The sequence below is a fragment of the Plecotus auritus genome, assembly GCF_963455305.1.
Source record: "Plecotus auritus genome assembly, chromosome: 3".
NCBI classification, from domain to species: Eukaryota; Metazoa; Chordata; class Mammalia; order Chiroptera; family Vespertilionidae; genus Plecotus; species Plecotus auritus.
Window position 1 is genome coordinate 195,928,922 of NC_137772.1, and position 12,330 is coordinate 195,941,251.

At 38.6% G+C, this 12,330-nt stretch overlaps 1 protein-coding gene across 1 annotated transcript in view; it reads left to right on the forward strand.

Annotated features, from left to right (window-relative positions):
* The window catches only part of RECQL (RecQ like helicase), a 33,856-nt gene that overhangs the window by 14,732 nt on the left and 6,794 nt on the right, over positions 1-12,330 (forward strand). Inside the window, exons 6-10 of the mRNA XM_080661246.1 lie at positions 823-1,021; positions 9,918-10,084; positions 10,823-10,904; positions 11,910-12,058; positions 12,150-12,267. Of these exons, the coding sequence (XP_080517372.1) occupies positions 823-1,021; positions 9,918-10,084; positions 10,823-10,904; positions 11,910-12,058; positions 12,150-12,267 (715 nt within the window). The remainder of the gene's footprint in view (positions 1-822; positions 1,022-9,917; positions 10,085-10,822; positions 10,905-11,909; positions 12,059-12,149; positions 12,268-12,330) is intronic.

Below are 12,330 nucleotides of genomic sequence, written 5' to 3' on the forward strand. Positions count from 1 at the left end.
AGCCTTATGTTTGGCTCCCCTAAGATTTCTGGGACATTTAGGACCATTTGAAATGTTTAATACACTTTGTCTATTTCTTAACAAAATTAGGACTATCTCAAGGAGTTAACACACTGCTTTCTGGGATGATGAAAGCAGTTTTGACTTTCTCTTTCTATCACATTCAGCATTGTTTCTTTACACTTCTTTGAGTCCTAATCAAATGAGAAGGAAAATTATGACATCTACTGGGCAAAATATTATATAAAATAGTAACAAAGCACTAAGAACCTAATAAATTACATCTTTAAGATTTATTATTGTTATATATAACATATAAATATATATTTCACATTATAAAATTTTAATTCAATGAATTAAATACTTTATAAAACCTAAATTAAGAGATTATGAGTAGATTTGACAACATCATTACAGTAGGTAATCAAGAATAAATTATGTTCACAGAGATATGCAGTGTTACAAATATAATGTTAAGATTAATAAAAAACACACCTTTGTAATCATAGTTATTACAAACAATTTAGAATTATGCCATCATAGAATAAATGCTTATTTGAGTATCTTGACATTCATTTCTTACTCTTTTTTTGTCAAATGAGATTATGTTTTTATCGTTTGGGTGTAAGTAAATAGCTAAAATTCTGTTTACACAGCTGCCATGAAGTTTAGTTCTGGGACATGGTTTCCATTTTAATGAACTAAATATCTGCTATTAAACAGCCCCAGGCTATTGCTTTTGAGTAATGAACATCTTTTATCACTTAGTATTGCAGTCTGCTAGCTTAGTTCTACTATCGTGTCTGTTTTTCCTTTCAATAGGAGCATGTGAAATGGGTTCATGCTGAAATGGTAAATAAAAACTCCAAGCTAAAGCTAATTTATGTGACTCCAGAGAAAATTGCAAAAAGCAAAATGTTTATGTCAAGACTAGAGAAAGCCTATGAAGCAAGGAGATTTACCCGAATAGCTGTGGATGAAGTTCACTGCTGTAGTCACTGGGGTCATGATTTCAGACCCGGTATGTATGTGGTAGCTGGAAAACTTGATACTGGGGACTATTTTCTTACTCAGCTTTACATGATGGAAAATTCCTGCTTCCATTAAAATTATCCTCTTGGGTAGTTATTACTTCTTTTCTTTTGCCTTAATATAAGGGGGGTTAAGAGGCAAAACCTTTCTCTTTACTCCCTCTTAAGGTAATGTTTAGCTTAATTATCTTTGTCCTTTAAAACATATGTCTGTTAACAAAAATACTCTTCTACCTTTAGCCATAAAGATTTACTTATCACTAGGTTCTTCTTCACATCTATTGAGGAATTTGCATCTGCTTCAAAGTTGTCTTTAGTTGTCATTCTGAGTCGTTAGCATCCACTTCAGGACCTATATTCAACTAACTCCTCAGTGGTAAAGTTCCATGGGATATTTTAATAACTTTTTTCTTTACTCCTGCAACCTAATCCTGCAGTCAAAGCCTGAAGCAGATTATTCAGACTTGTTCTATGTAAAAAAATCTTAAATTAAAAAATCCTGCTTTATGATTTCAATCTCTTTTCCTTTTGAACCTACTTTCACACTCATATGGACCCCTGGATTCCTGAGTTTATTGAATCGCACTTCCTCCTTCTCCAGCCTACTCAGAGGTCACCAGTGACCCTACTTCCCACTGTCTAAATCCAGTGGTCTCATTTTTATTCCTCTTCCTATTTAACTTCAATAGCATTTTATACTGTTCACCTCTCACCTTTCCACTTTCTTTTCTTTTGCTTAATATGTTACTTTTTTTATTTTGTTCTTTTCCATTCTTACCTCCTTCATTCTTCTTCCTTTGCCACCTCCTTAAATATTAGTGTTCCCTTTGGTTTTGATCTGTCTTCACATTTTCTTCTACTTCCCCAAGGATAAGCTGAAGATAATTCTCTACCTTCAGAAATATTGGAAGCACAGGTATTTTTAAAAATTTTTTTTAATTTATTTTTTTTATTAAGGTATTATATGTGTACATATCTTACCATTGCCCCCCCCCACCCCACTCCCATACATGCCTTCACCCCCCAATGTTTTGCATTCGTTGGTTACTCTTATATACATGCATATAAGTCCTTCAGTTGATCTCTTATTTCCCCCACCTCTCCCTAACCTTCCCGCTGTAATTTGACAGTCTGTTTGATGCTTTACTGCCTCTGTATCTATCTTTTTGTTCATCAGTTTATACCGTTTTTCATTATCCCCAAATGAGTGAGATCATGTGGTATTTTTCTTTCATTGACTGGCTTATTTCACTTAGCATAATGTTCTCTAATTCCATCCAGGTGCCTACAAATGGTAATAATTCCTTCTTTTTTATGGCAGCATAGTATTCCATTGTGTAGATGTACCATAGTTTTCTGATCCAGTCATCTGCTGACGGGCACCTAGGCTGTTTCCAAATCTTAGCTATTGCAAATTGTGCTGCTATGAACATAGGGGTGCATATATCCTTTCTGATTGGTGTTTCTAGTTTCTTAGGATATATTCCTAGGAGTGGGATTACTGGGTCAAATGGGAGTTCCATTTTCAGTTTTTTTGTGGAAACTCCATACTGTTCTCCACAGTGGCTGCACCAGTCTGCATTCCCACCAGCAGTGCACGAGGGTTCCTTTTTCTCCGCATCCTCGCCAACACTTGTCGTTTGTTGATTTGTTGATGATAGCCATTCTGACAGGTGTGAGATGGTATCGCATTGTCGTTTTGATTTGCATCTCTCGGATAATTAGTGACTTTGAGCATGTTTTCATGTGTCTCTTGGCCTTCCTTCTGTCTTCTTTCGAAAAGATTCTATTTAGGTCCGTTGCCCATTTTTTTATTGGATCATTTATCTTCCTTTTATTAAGTTGTATAAGCTGCCTGTAGATGTTGGAGATTAAACCTTTATCAGTGATAACATTTGCAAATACGTTCTCCCATACAGTGGGATTTCTTGTTGTTTTGTTGATGGTTCTTTTGCTGTGAAAAAGCTTTTTATTTTGATGTAGTCCCATTTGTTTATTTTCTCTTTGGCTTCCATTGCCCTAGGGGCAGTATCAGTGAAGAAGTTCTTTCGGCATATGTCTGAGATTTTGCTGCCTGTGGATTCCTCTAGTATTTTTATGGTTTCCCGTCTTATATTTAAGTCCTGTACCCATTTTGAGTTTATTTTTGTGTATGGTGTAAGTTGGTGATCTAGTTTCATTTTTTTGCATGTATCTGTCCAATTTTCCCAACACCATTTATTGAAGAGACTGTCTTGACTCCATTGTATGTTCATGCCTCCTTTGTCAAATTTTAATTGCGCATATTGGTTTGGGTCGGTATCTGGATTCTCTATTCTGTTCCATTGATCTATATGTCTGTTCTTGTGCCATTACCAGGCTGTTTTGAGGACAGTGGCTTTGTAATACAGCTTGAAATCTGGTATTGAGATCTCTCCTACTTTATTCTTCTTTCTCAGGATTGCTGTGGCTATTCGGGGTCTTTTTTTATTCCAGATGAATTTTTGGAGAGTTCTTTCTAGGTCTGTGAAATATGCTGTTGGTATTTTAATGGGGAGTGCATTGAATCTATAGATTGCTTTGGGTAGTATGGACATTTTAATGATGTTGATTCTCCCAATCCATGAACATGGTATGTTCTTCCATCTGTTTACATCTTCCTCTATCTCTTTTTTCAGTGTCCTGTAGTTTTCCGCGTATAGGTGTTTTAGCTCCTTGGTTAGGTTTATTCCTAAGTATCTTAATTTTTTTGGTGCGATGGAAAATGGGATTGCTTTTTTAGTCTCTCTTTCTGTAAGTTCACTATTGGTGTATAGAAATGCCATAGATTTCTTGGCGTTAATTTTGTATCCTGCTACATTGCCTAATTCATAAGTCTTTCGGGTTTTTTATGTACAATATCATGTCATCTGCAAATAAGGACAGCTTTACTTCTTCTTTTCCAATTTGCATGCCTTTTATTTCTTCTTCTTGTCTAATTGCAATGGCTAATACTTCCAGTACTATGTTGAACAGGAGTGGTGAGAGTGGGCATCCCTGTCTTGTTCCTGTTCTTAGGGGAAATGGTTTTAGTTTTTGCCCATTGAGTATGATGTTAGCTGTGGGTTTATCATATATAGCTTTTATTATGTTGAGGTATGATCCTTCTATTCCCACCTTGTTGAGAGTTTTTATCAAGAAAGGGTGTTGGATTTTGTCAAATGCTTTTTCTGCATCTATTGATATGACTATGTGATTTTTTTATCTCTCAATTTGTTTATGTGATGTATCACGTTTATTGATTTGCAGATATTGTACCATCCTTGCATCCCTGGGATAAACTTGGTCATGGTATATGATCTTTCTGACGTAGTGCTGGATCCGATTTGCTAGAATTTTGTTGAGGATTTTGGCATCTATGTTCATGAGGGATATTGGCCTGTAATTCTCCTTCATTGTGTTGTCTTTATCTGGTTTTGGTATTAGGGTGATGCTGGCTTCATAGAAAGAGCTTGGAAGTGTTCCTTCCTCTTGAATTTTTTGGAATAGTCTGAGGAGGATAGGTTTTAGTTCTTCCTTGAATGTTTGGTAAAACTCTCCTGTGAAGCCGTCTGGCCCCGGGCTTTTGTTTGCTGGAAGCTTTTTGATGACTGCTTCATTTCTTCCATAGTTACTAGCATATTGAGCTGTTTAGATTCTTCCTGATTGAGTTTTGGAAGGTTATATTTTTCTAGGAATATGTCCATTTCCTCCAGGTTGTCCTGTTTGTTGGAATAGTGTTGTTCGTAGTATTTTTTAACAATCCTTTGTATCTCGGTGGGATCTGTTGTTATTTCACCTCTTTCATTTCTGATTTTGTTTATTTGGGTCCTCTCTCTTTGCTTCTTGGTGAGCCGGGCTAGAGGTTCATCAATCTTGTTTATCCTTTCAAAGAACCAGCTCTTGGTTTTGTTGATCTTTTGTATTGTTTCTTTGGTCTCTATGTCATTTATCTCTGCTCTGATCTTTATTATTTCCTTCCTTCTGCTTACACTGGGCTTTTCTTGTTGCTCTTTTTCTAACTCTTTGAGTTGTTGGGTTAGATAATTTATTACCATTGTTTCTTGTTTTTTGCAGTAGGCTTGTAGAGCTATGAACTTCCCTCTCAATACTGCTTTCGCTGTGTCCCATAGATTTTGGATTGTAGTGTTTTCATTGTCATTTGTTGCCATGATGTATTTTATTTCTTCCTTTATCTCTCTGGTAACCCAATCATTGTTTAATAGCATGCTGTTTAGTCTCCATGTGTTTGATTTCTTTGGGTTGTTTTTATTGTAGTTGATTTCCAGTTTTATGCCATTGTGATCTGAGAAGATGCTTGATATGATTTCTGTTTTCTTGAATTTGAAGAGACTTTGCCTATGTCCCAATATATGGTCTATCTTTGAAAATGACCCATGTGCACTTGAGAAGAATGTATATTCTGTGGCTTTGGGGTGAAATGTTCTGAAGATGTCAATTAATTCCATCTGGTCTAGTGAGTCATTTAGGATTGATGTTTCTTTGCTGATTTTTTGTTTAGAGGATTTGTCCAGTGGTGATAGTGGGGTATTAAAGGCTCCTACTATGATTGTATTGCTGTCAATCTCTCCCTTGATATCCTCCAGGAGTTTTTTTATGTATTTGGGTGCTCCTGTATTGGGTGCATATATGTTTACCAGAGTTATTTCTTCTTGTTGGATTGCTCCCTTTAGTATTATGAAGTGGCCTTCCTTATCTCTTGTTATGTCCTTCACTTTGAGATATAATTTGTCAGATATAAGTATTGCTACCCCAGATTTTTTTTCAGTTCCATTTGTCTGGAAAACCTTTTTCCATCCCTTCACCCTCAGTCTGTGTGCATCTTTTCTTTTTTTGAGGTGGGTTTCTTGTAGACAGCAGATATATGGGTCTTGTTTTCTTATCCAATCCGTTACCCTATGTCTTTTGATTGGGGCATTTAATCCATTTACATTTAAAGTTATTATTGATAGGTACTTATTTGTCGCCATTTTTTTCTTTACCCCTGTGTTCCTTCTTTGCTTCCTATTTCTTTTTTTTTATAGCAGAACCTTTAGCATTTCTTGCATTGCTGGTTTGGTGGTAATAAATTCCCTTAGTCCTTTTTTGTCTGTGAAGCTCCTGATTTCACCTTCAATTTTGATTAATAGCCTTGCTGGGTACAGTATTCTTGGATTCAGACCCTTCCTTTGCATGACTTTGTATATTTCATTCCATTCCCTTCTGGCCTGATGAGTTTCTTTTGAGAAATCAGTTGCTAGTCTGATGGGGGTTCCTTTGTATGTAACTTTCTGTCTCTCTCTTGCCGCTTTTAAGATTCTTACTTTGTCGTTGGTGTTTGCCAATTTAATTATGATGTGCCTTGGCATCGGTCTTTTGGGGTTCATTTTGCTTGGGACTCTGTGAGCTTCTTGGATTTGTGTGGGTTTTTTCTTCCCTATATCAGGGAAATATTCTGTCATTATTTCTTCAAACAGGTTTTCTATTCCTTGCTCAGCTTCCTTTCCTTCTGGAACCCCTATTATGCGGATGTTGTTTTGTTTCGTGTTGTCCCAAAGTTCCCTTAGGCTCTCCTGCCTTTTAACTTTTTTTTCTAGAAGTTGCTCTACTTGGGTATTTTTTCCCATCTTGTCTTCTAGCTCACTGATGCAGTCCTCTGCTTCTTCTAGTCTACTCTTGATGCTTTCTATTGAGTTCTTTACAGCAGTGATGTCATTTTTCATTTCTTCTTGGTTCTTCTTCATTTCCTCTTGGTTCTTGCTCATATTGTCGAATTTGTCTTCCATTCTTTTCAGCCACCTTATGACCATTTCTCTGAATTCTTTCTCTGGAAGGTTGCTTGCCTCTATTTCGTTTACTTCCTTTTCTGGTGATGCCTGCTTTTCTTTCATATGCGGGCTGTTTCTTTGTCTCCCCATGGTCTCTCTTCTCTGGATGTCTCATTATGTAGTTCTCTCTCTCCTTTCCGTGGTGGAGTGTAGAGCTCCTCTGAATACGCGTGTTTGCGCCAACTGGGGACCAGTGTTCTGGGGCTCGCAGCTGTTCTGTGGGTGCCGCAGTTGTGGATTCTCAGGCTTCTGATAAGCTCCACTTTCCCGTTCGTATTTTTTTTTTTAATTTGATTTAAATGCTTCAGGCAGTATATATACTGTCCTTTCTACTAAGAGCCCTGCTATCTTAACCAGACTACTCCACAGAGTAAATTGTAAAGTACTGTTTTATTATAGCTTGGTAGTGTAGTTTGAAATTCAGAAGAGCGATACTTCCAACTTTGTTCTTCTTTCTCAAGATTGCTTTCGCTACTAAGGGTCTTTTGTTGTTCCAAATAAATTTTAGGATTATTTGTTCTAAGTATTGTGGAAAATGCCCTTGGTATTTTGATAAGGGATTGCATTGACTTTGTAGCTCTCTTATGGTAGTATTGACATTTTGACAATATTAATTATCCGATCCATGAGTATAGTATATATTTCTATTTGTGTTCTAATTTGGATGCCTTCTATTTCTTTTTCTTGCCTAATTGCTCTGGCTAGGACTTCCCATCCTTCTATCTAATAAAAGAGTAATATGCAAATCAACCACCACTCCGCTACACCCACAAGCCATGCCCACTAGCCAATCAGATGTGAGTATGCAAATTAACCCCAACCAAGATGGCTACGGCCATGGAGAGAGCAGGAGGGAGGCTTGGGTTTCCCCGGCGATGGAGGAAGCCAAGCTTTCCACACACTCTGGCCGGCCCAGGCTTCTGCTTACGGCTACAACGTTTCAATGATAGAAGATAAATAAATCCCAACAAAAATGATGGCAGCCACAGAGCTGGAGAGAGCAGGAGGCTAGGGTTGCCCCCAGCGATGGAAGAAGCCAAGCTTTCTGCAGCCCCTGGCCGGCCCAGGCCTCCGCTTAAGGCTACAAAGTTTCAATTATAGAAGATAAATAAATCCCAACAGAAATGGCTGCCACCACGGAGGGAGCAGAAGGCTTGGCTCCGCTCCAGGCTACAAAGTTTCAATTGTAGAAGATAAATAAATCCCAGATCCCAGGGCCTATGCTTGGGTTGCCGGGGGGCGTGACCGGGCTGCAAACCACCACAGGCCCCTCACCCAGGCTGCCCCATGCCCCAAGGGAACCCCCACCCTGATTTGGGACACCCTTCAGGGCAAACCAGCCAGCCCCCACCCATGCACCAGGCCTCTATCCTATCTAATAAAAGAGTAATATGCAGATTGACCATCACTCCAACACACAAGATGGCTGCCCCCATGTGGTCAAAGATCCTGCCCCCATGTGGACACAAGATGGCCACCACAAGATGGCCAGCAGGGGAGGGCAGTTGGGAGGGACCAGGCCTGCAAGGGAGGGCAGTTGTGGGCAATCAGGCCAGCAGGGGAGGGCAGTTGGGAGGGACCAGGCCTGCAAGGGAGGGCAATTGGGGGCGATCAAGCCAACATGGGAGGGCAGTTAGGGGTGACCAGGCTGGCAGAGGAGGGAAGTTGGGGATAAACAGGCTGGCAGGGGAGCAGTTAGACATCAATCAGGCTGGCAGGGGAGTGGTTAGGGGGTGATCAGGGTGGCAGGCAGAAGCGGTTAGGGGCAATCAGGAAGGCAGGCAGGTGAGCAGTTGGGAGCCAGCAGTCCTGGATTTAGGCCCGGTGGGATTGGGCCTAAATGGGCAGTCGGACATCCCTCAAGAGGTCCCAGATTGGAGAGGGTGCAGGCTGGGCTGAGGTTCACCCCCCGCCCTGTGCACAAATTTCGTGCACCAGGCCTCTAGTACTATCTATAATAATAAAAGCATAATATGCTAATTAGACTGGACGTCCTTCTGAACGAAGCCGGGGCTGCGAGGGAAGCCTGGGTCCCAGGTGCCAGAGGAAAGCCGGTGCTGGCAGCCGGGGGAAGGAAGGCCTACTCTTGCCTGAATTTCGTGCATCAGGCTTCTCGTGTTGAATAAAAGTGGAAGTGGGCATCCTTGCCTTGTTCATGGTTTTAGAGGGAAAGCTTTCAGTTCTAACTCGCAACCATAGAGGAATAGTTCCCTACTTACTGGCCTTGGCAATAGATCCAAGCATCACATCACCCTGTGATTTAGCCCCACTGAACTGCTTGTTATCGCAACTTCTTCAGTAATTTCATGCCTGTGTGTCTGCAGTGTGTGTGCTCTTTCCTCTGCCTGATGTCTTCCTCCTCCCTTCCTAGGAACTCTGCTTATTCTTCAAGACCCCGTTCAATGTTAGCTCCTGGAAGCCTACATAACTTCTCAAATGGTTACTTTCTCTGTAGTTTCATAGTCCTCTACCTTAGCATTTAGCAATTTCTTTTTCACTTTTTTCCCTAAATAATTTACGTATTTAAAGACTACTTATCTAGTGATGTAGATGTGTATGACAAGTATGAGCCCAGAATGGTTCCCCTGAAATAGGTTATATACAAAGCTGTGCCCTCACCAAGCTTTTTCTGGTCTGAACTTGCCACTCGTGGATGCTTCTGGTGATAGAAACCTGATGCTTCAGGTTTAGGCTGATGGCCTCTTTTATCTCTTGTCAGTTGTAATAGACTCAAATACTGTGGCTACTCCCACTGCCTCTTAAATTCCCTGTTCACCAGGTGTGGACCAGTGCATAGCTTATTAGAAATGTTAGTTATTTCTTCTCTTCAACAGAGAGCTCCATCCGTGGCCAAGAACAGTGTTTTCAAAGAATCAACTAAAAGTATAAGAAAGCCCGCCTATTCAAAAAGACTAGGCTGCAACTGCAGATTTACTGAGATAGCTAGCTATGGAAATCAAATTACAGCAATCCTTGATTATCTCCATCATGTTAAGAGGCTTAATTTACTCTATTCCTTCAAGGACAGAAAGAGGGCCACTTTGTATTTTCTTTTTTTCAGATTATAAGGCACTTGGTATCTTAAAGCGCCAATTCCCGAACACAGCCCTGATTGGGCTGACTGCGACTGCAACCAGTCATGTTTTGAAGGATGCTCAAAAAATACTGTGTGTTGAGAAGTGTTTTACTTTTACAGCTTCTTTTAATCGGCCAAATCTTTATTATGAGGTACGTAACTTCTGTGAAGGGTTGTGGCAGAGAGGTTACCTTTTCATTATGCTTACCAGTATTTACCTGAGTAACAGTTAACTATGTTTAAAAAGCTTTTAGAATCAGGGGGTAATTATAAGATTCATTAATTAATGCCTTCTTCTGATATCTCTTGTGCTGCATATTCTTTGTTAGTTTAAGTAGAAGATGCTGCCTTGTTAAATTTATGTACATTTTTTTCTTGTGCAAGGGTGGAAAAAGAGCATAGATTGACACCAAGGATCCTAATGACATCCTATTAAAATTAATTATGAAATAATACAAAATTAGTATCCCTTTAAAGATTTTCTAATCCCCCTATTTAGATTATATTTTATATATAACTTTGAAAGTTAAATAACCTAACAATTGTTTTTTCTTTCTTTTTTAATTTTTTTAAGAATAGACAATATTTTTCTGAGTTTTCATTGAATAGTTATTCCATGGTTTATGTTTTTATAAAAGTAGCACCAGAAAATAAAGTCTCCATCTTTACAAGTTATTCACTGCTTCTGTGCCTCCTCATCTCTGGGAAATTAAAAAATAATGATGAAGAAGAGGTTAGGAGGAGGTGGTGGGGTGAGGCAGATGCGTGGGTGAAAGAATAATAGGAAAAAACACAGTGTTCATGAAAGAATCACACCTTGAAAGATGTAAGTAAGTGACTACTTGGATAGTACTCATTAAGTTACTTTTTAATAAGTTAGCTTTTTTTAGGTTCGTCAAAAGCCTTCAAACACTGAAGATTTTATTGAGGATATTGTAAAGGTCATTAATGGGAGATACAAAGGGCAATCAGGTAATAAAATAACAAACCAACTTTGTAGACAGAGAGAATTTTCAAAAAGTAATAATATTACACTGATATAATGATAAATGATTAGCACCAAAAATATTATGGTAATGCATGGCAGAAGATGCTTGAACATGTTATGGTAAAATTAATTTGCTTGGCCATCTTAGAAACTGTATGTGGCATTTGCTAACTGTCTGATTTATTTTTGCTTATTAACACTTAATTGTTTTAAGGAATGGACCTAATGTCATAATGTTAATTTTCAATAGCACATATTCAGTAAGTATCCACTGTGTATAAGATAGAAGTAACCACTGATGATCTAAAGGGATGTAAAATGTAGTCCCTTATAGTAAAGGACATATTAAAGAAATAAATAGAACATATTGAATGAGTTAAGTATAGATGGAGTTCAGAGTATGTATAACTGTGTTTCAGGATTAATGAACAGGCAAGTATTACTGAAGCAAAGAGTTTGTATAAAAGTGGCATTTCAAAACTGCTCTATAGATTTTCAGGAGATAAGAATGGGTACCCCAGGTAAAGGGAGTTCCAGGATCAAATAAGTTTGAAAAAGGCTGCAACTAGCTATTTATCTCTCCTGCGAGTCACGGGGTGTATCTGCTTTGACCAGCCCTACAAACAAAGAGAGATACTTAACTTATTTCAATGCATTGCTCCTCAAACTCATTTGCAACTGGAACTTTTTTCACAGAACACTTGCTAACCTCTTATGGAGCTGTGAGGCATCAGTTTGCGAAACACTCTGTAGTGGGAAATAAAGTTGGAGAGAGGAAAGGGGCAATGAGATCCAACACCTGTGGCTCAGGGCTCATGTCTGCTCGTGATCAAATCGTGAATTTTACCAAAAAATCAATATGTGTCAGGGCCTTGAAATTTTTCATAAATTATTGTCCCCTGTATTAATCACTATCTTGAGTGTTAAAAATTCTCTTCCAGAAATATGCTATACTCATAAATCTAACAATTGGACATATTTTACTACAGGAATCATTTATTGCTTTTCTCAGAAGGACTCTGAGCAAGTTACAGCTAGCTTGCAGAAATTGGGAATTCGTGCAGGTGCATACCATGCCAATATGGAACCAGAGGATAAGACCACGGTTCACAGAAGGTGGTCAGCCAATGAAATTCAGGTTAGGTGTATATCTTCAATAGAAACCTAATTCACCTTTAAGAGTATTTTCACTTGACTTAATTAACATATGAAATGTTAAAACATTTTAGGTAGTAGTGGCAACGGTTGCATTTGGTATGGGAATTGATAAGCCAGATGTGAGATTTGTTATTCATCATTCAATGAGTAAATCTATGGAAAATTATTACCAAGAGAGTGGACGTGCAGGTATGTATAACTCAAATCCAGAAGTCATTTTTAAAAAGCTTTTTCAGAAAACACACTATAAGT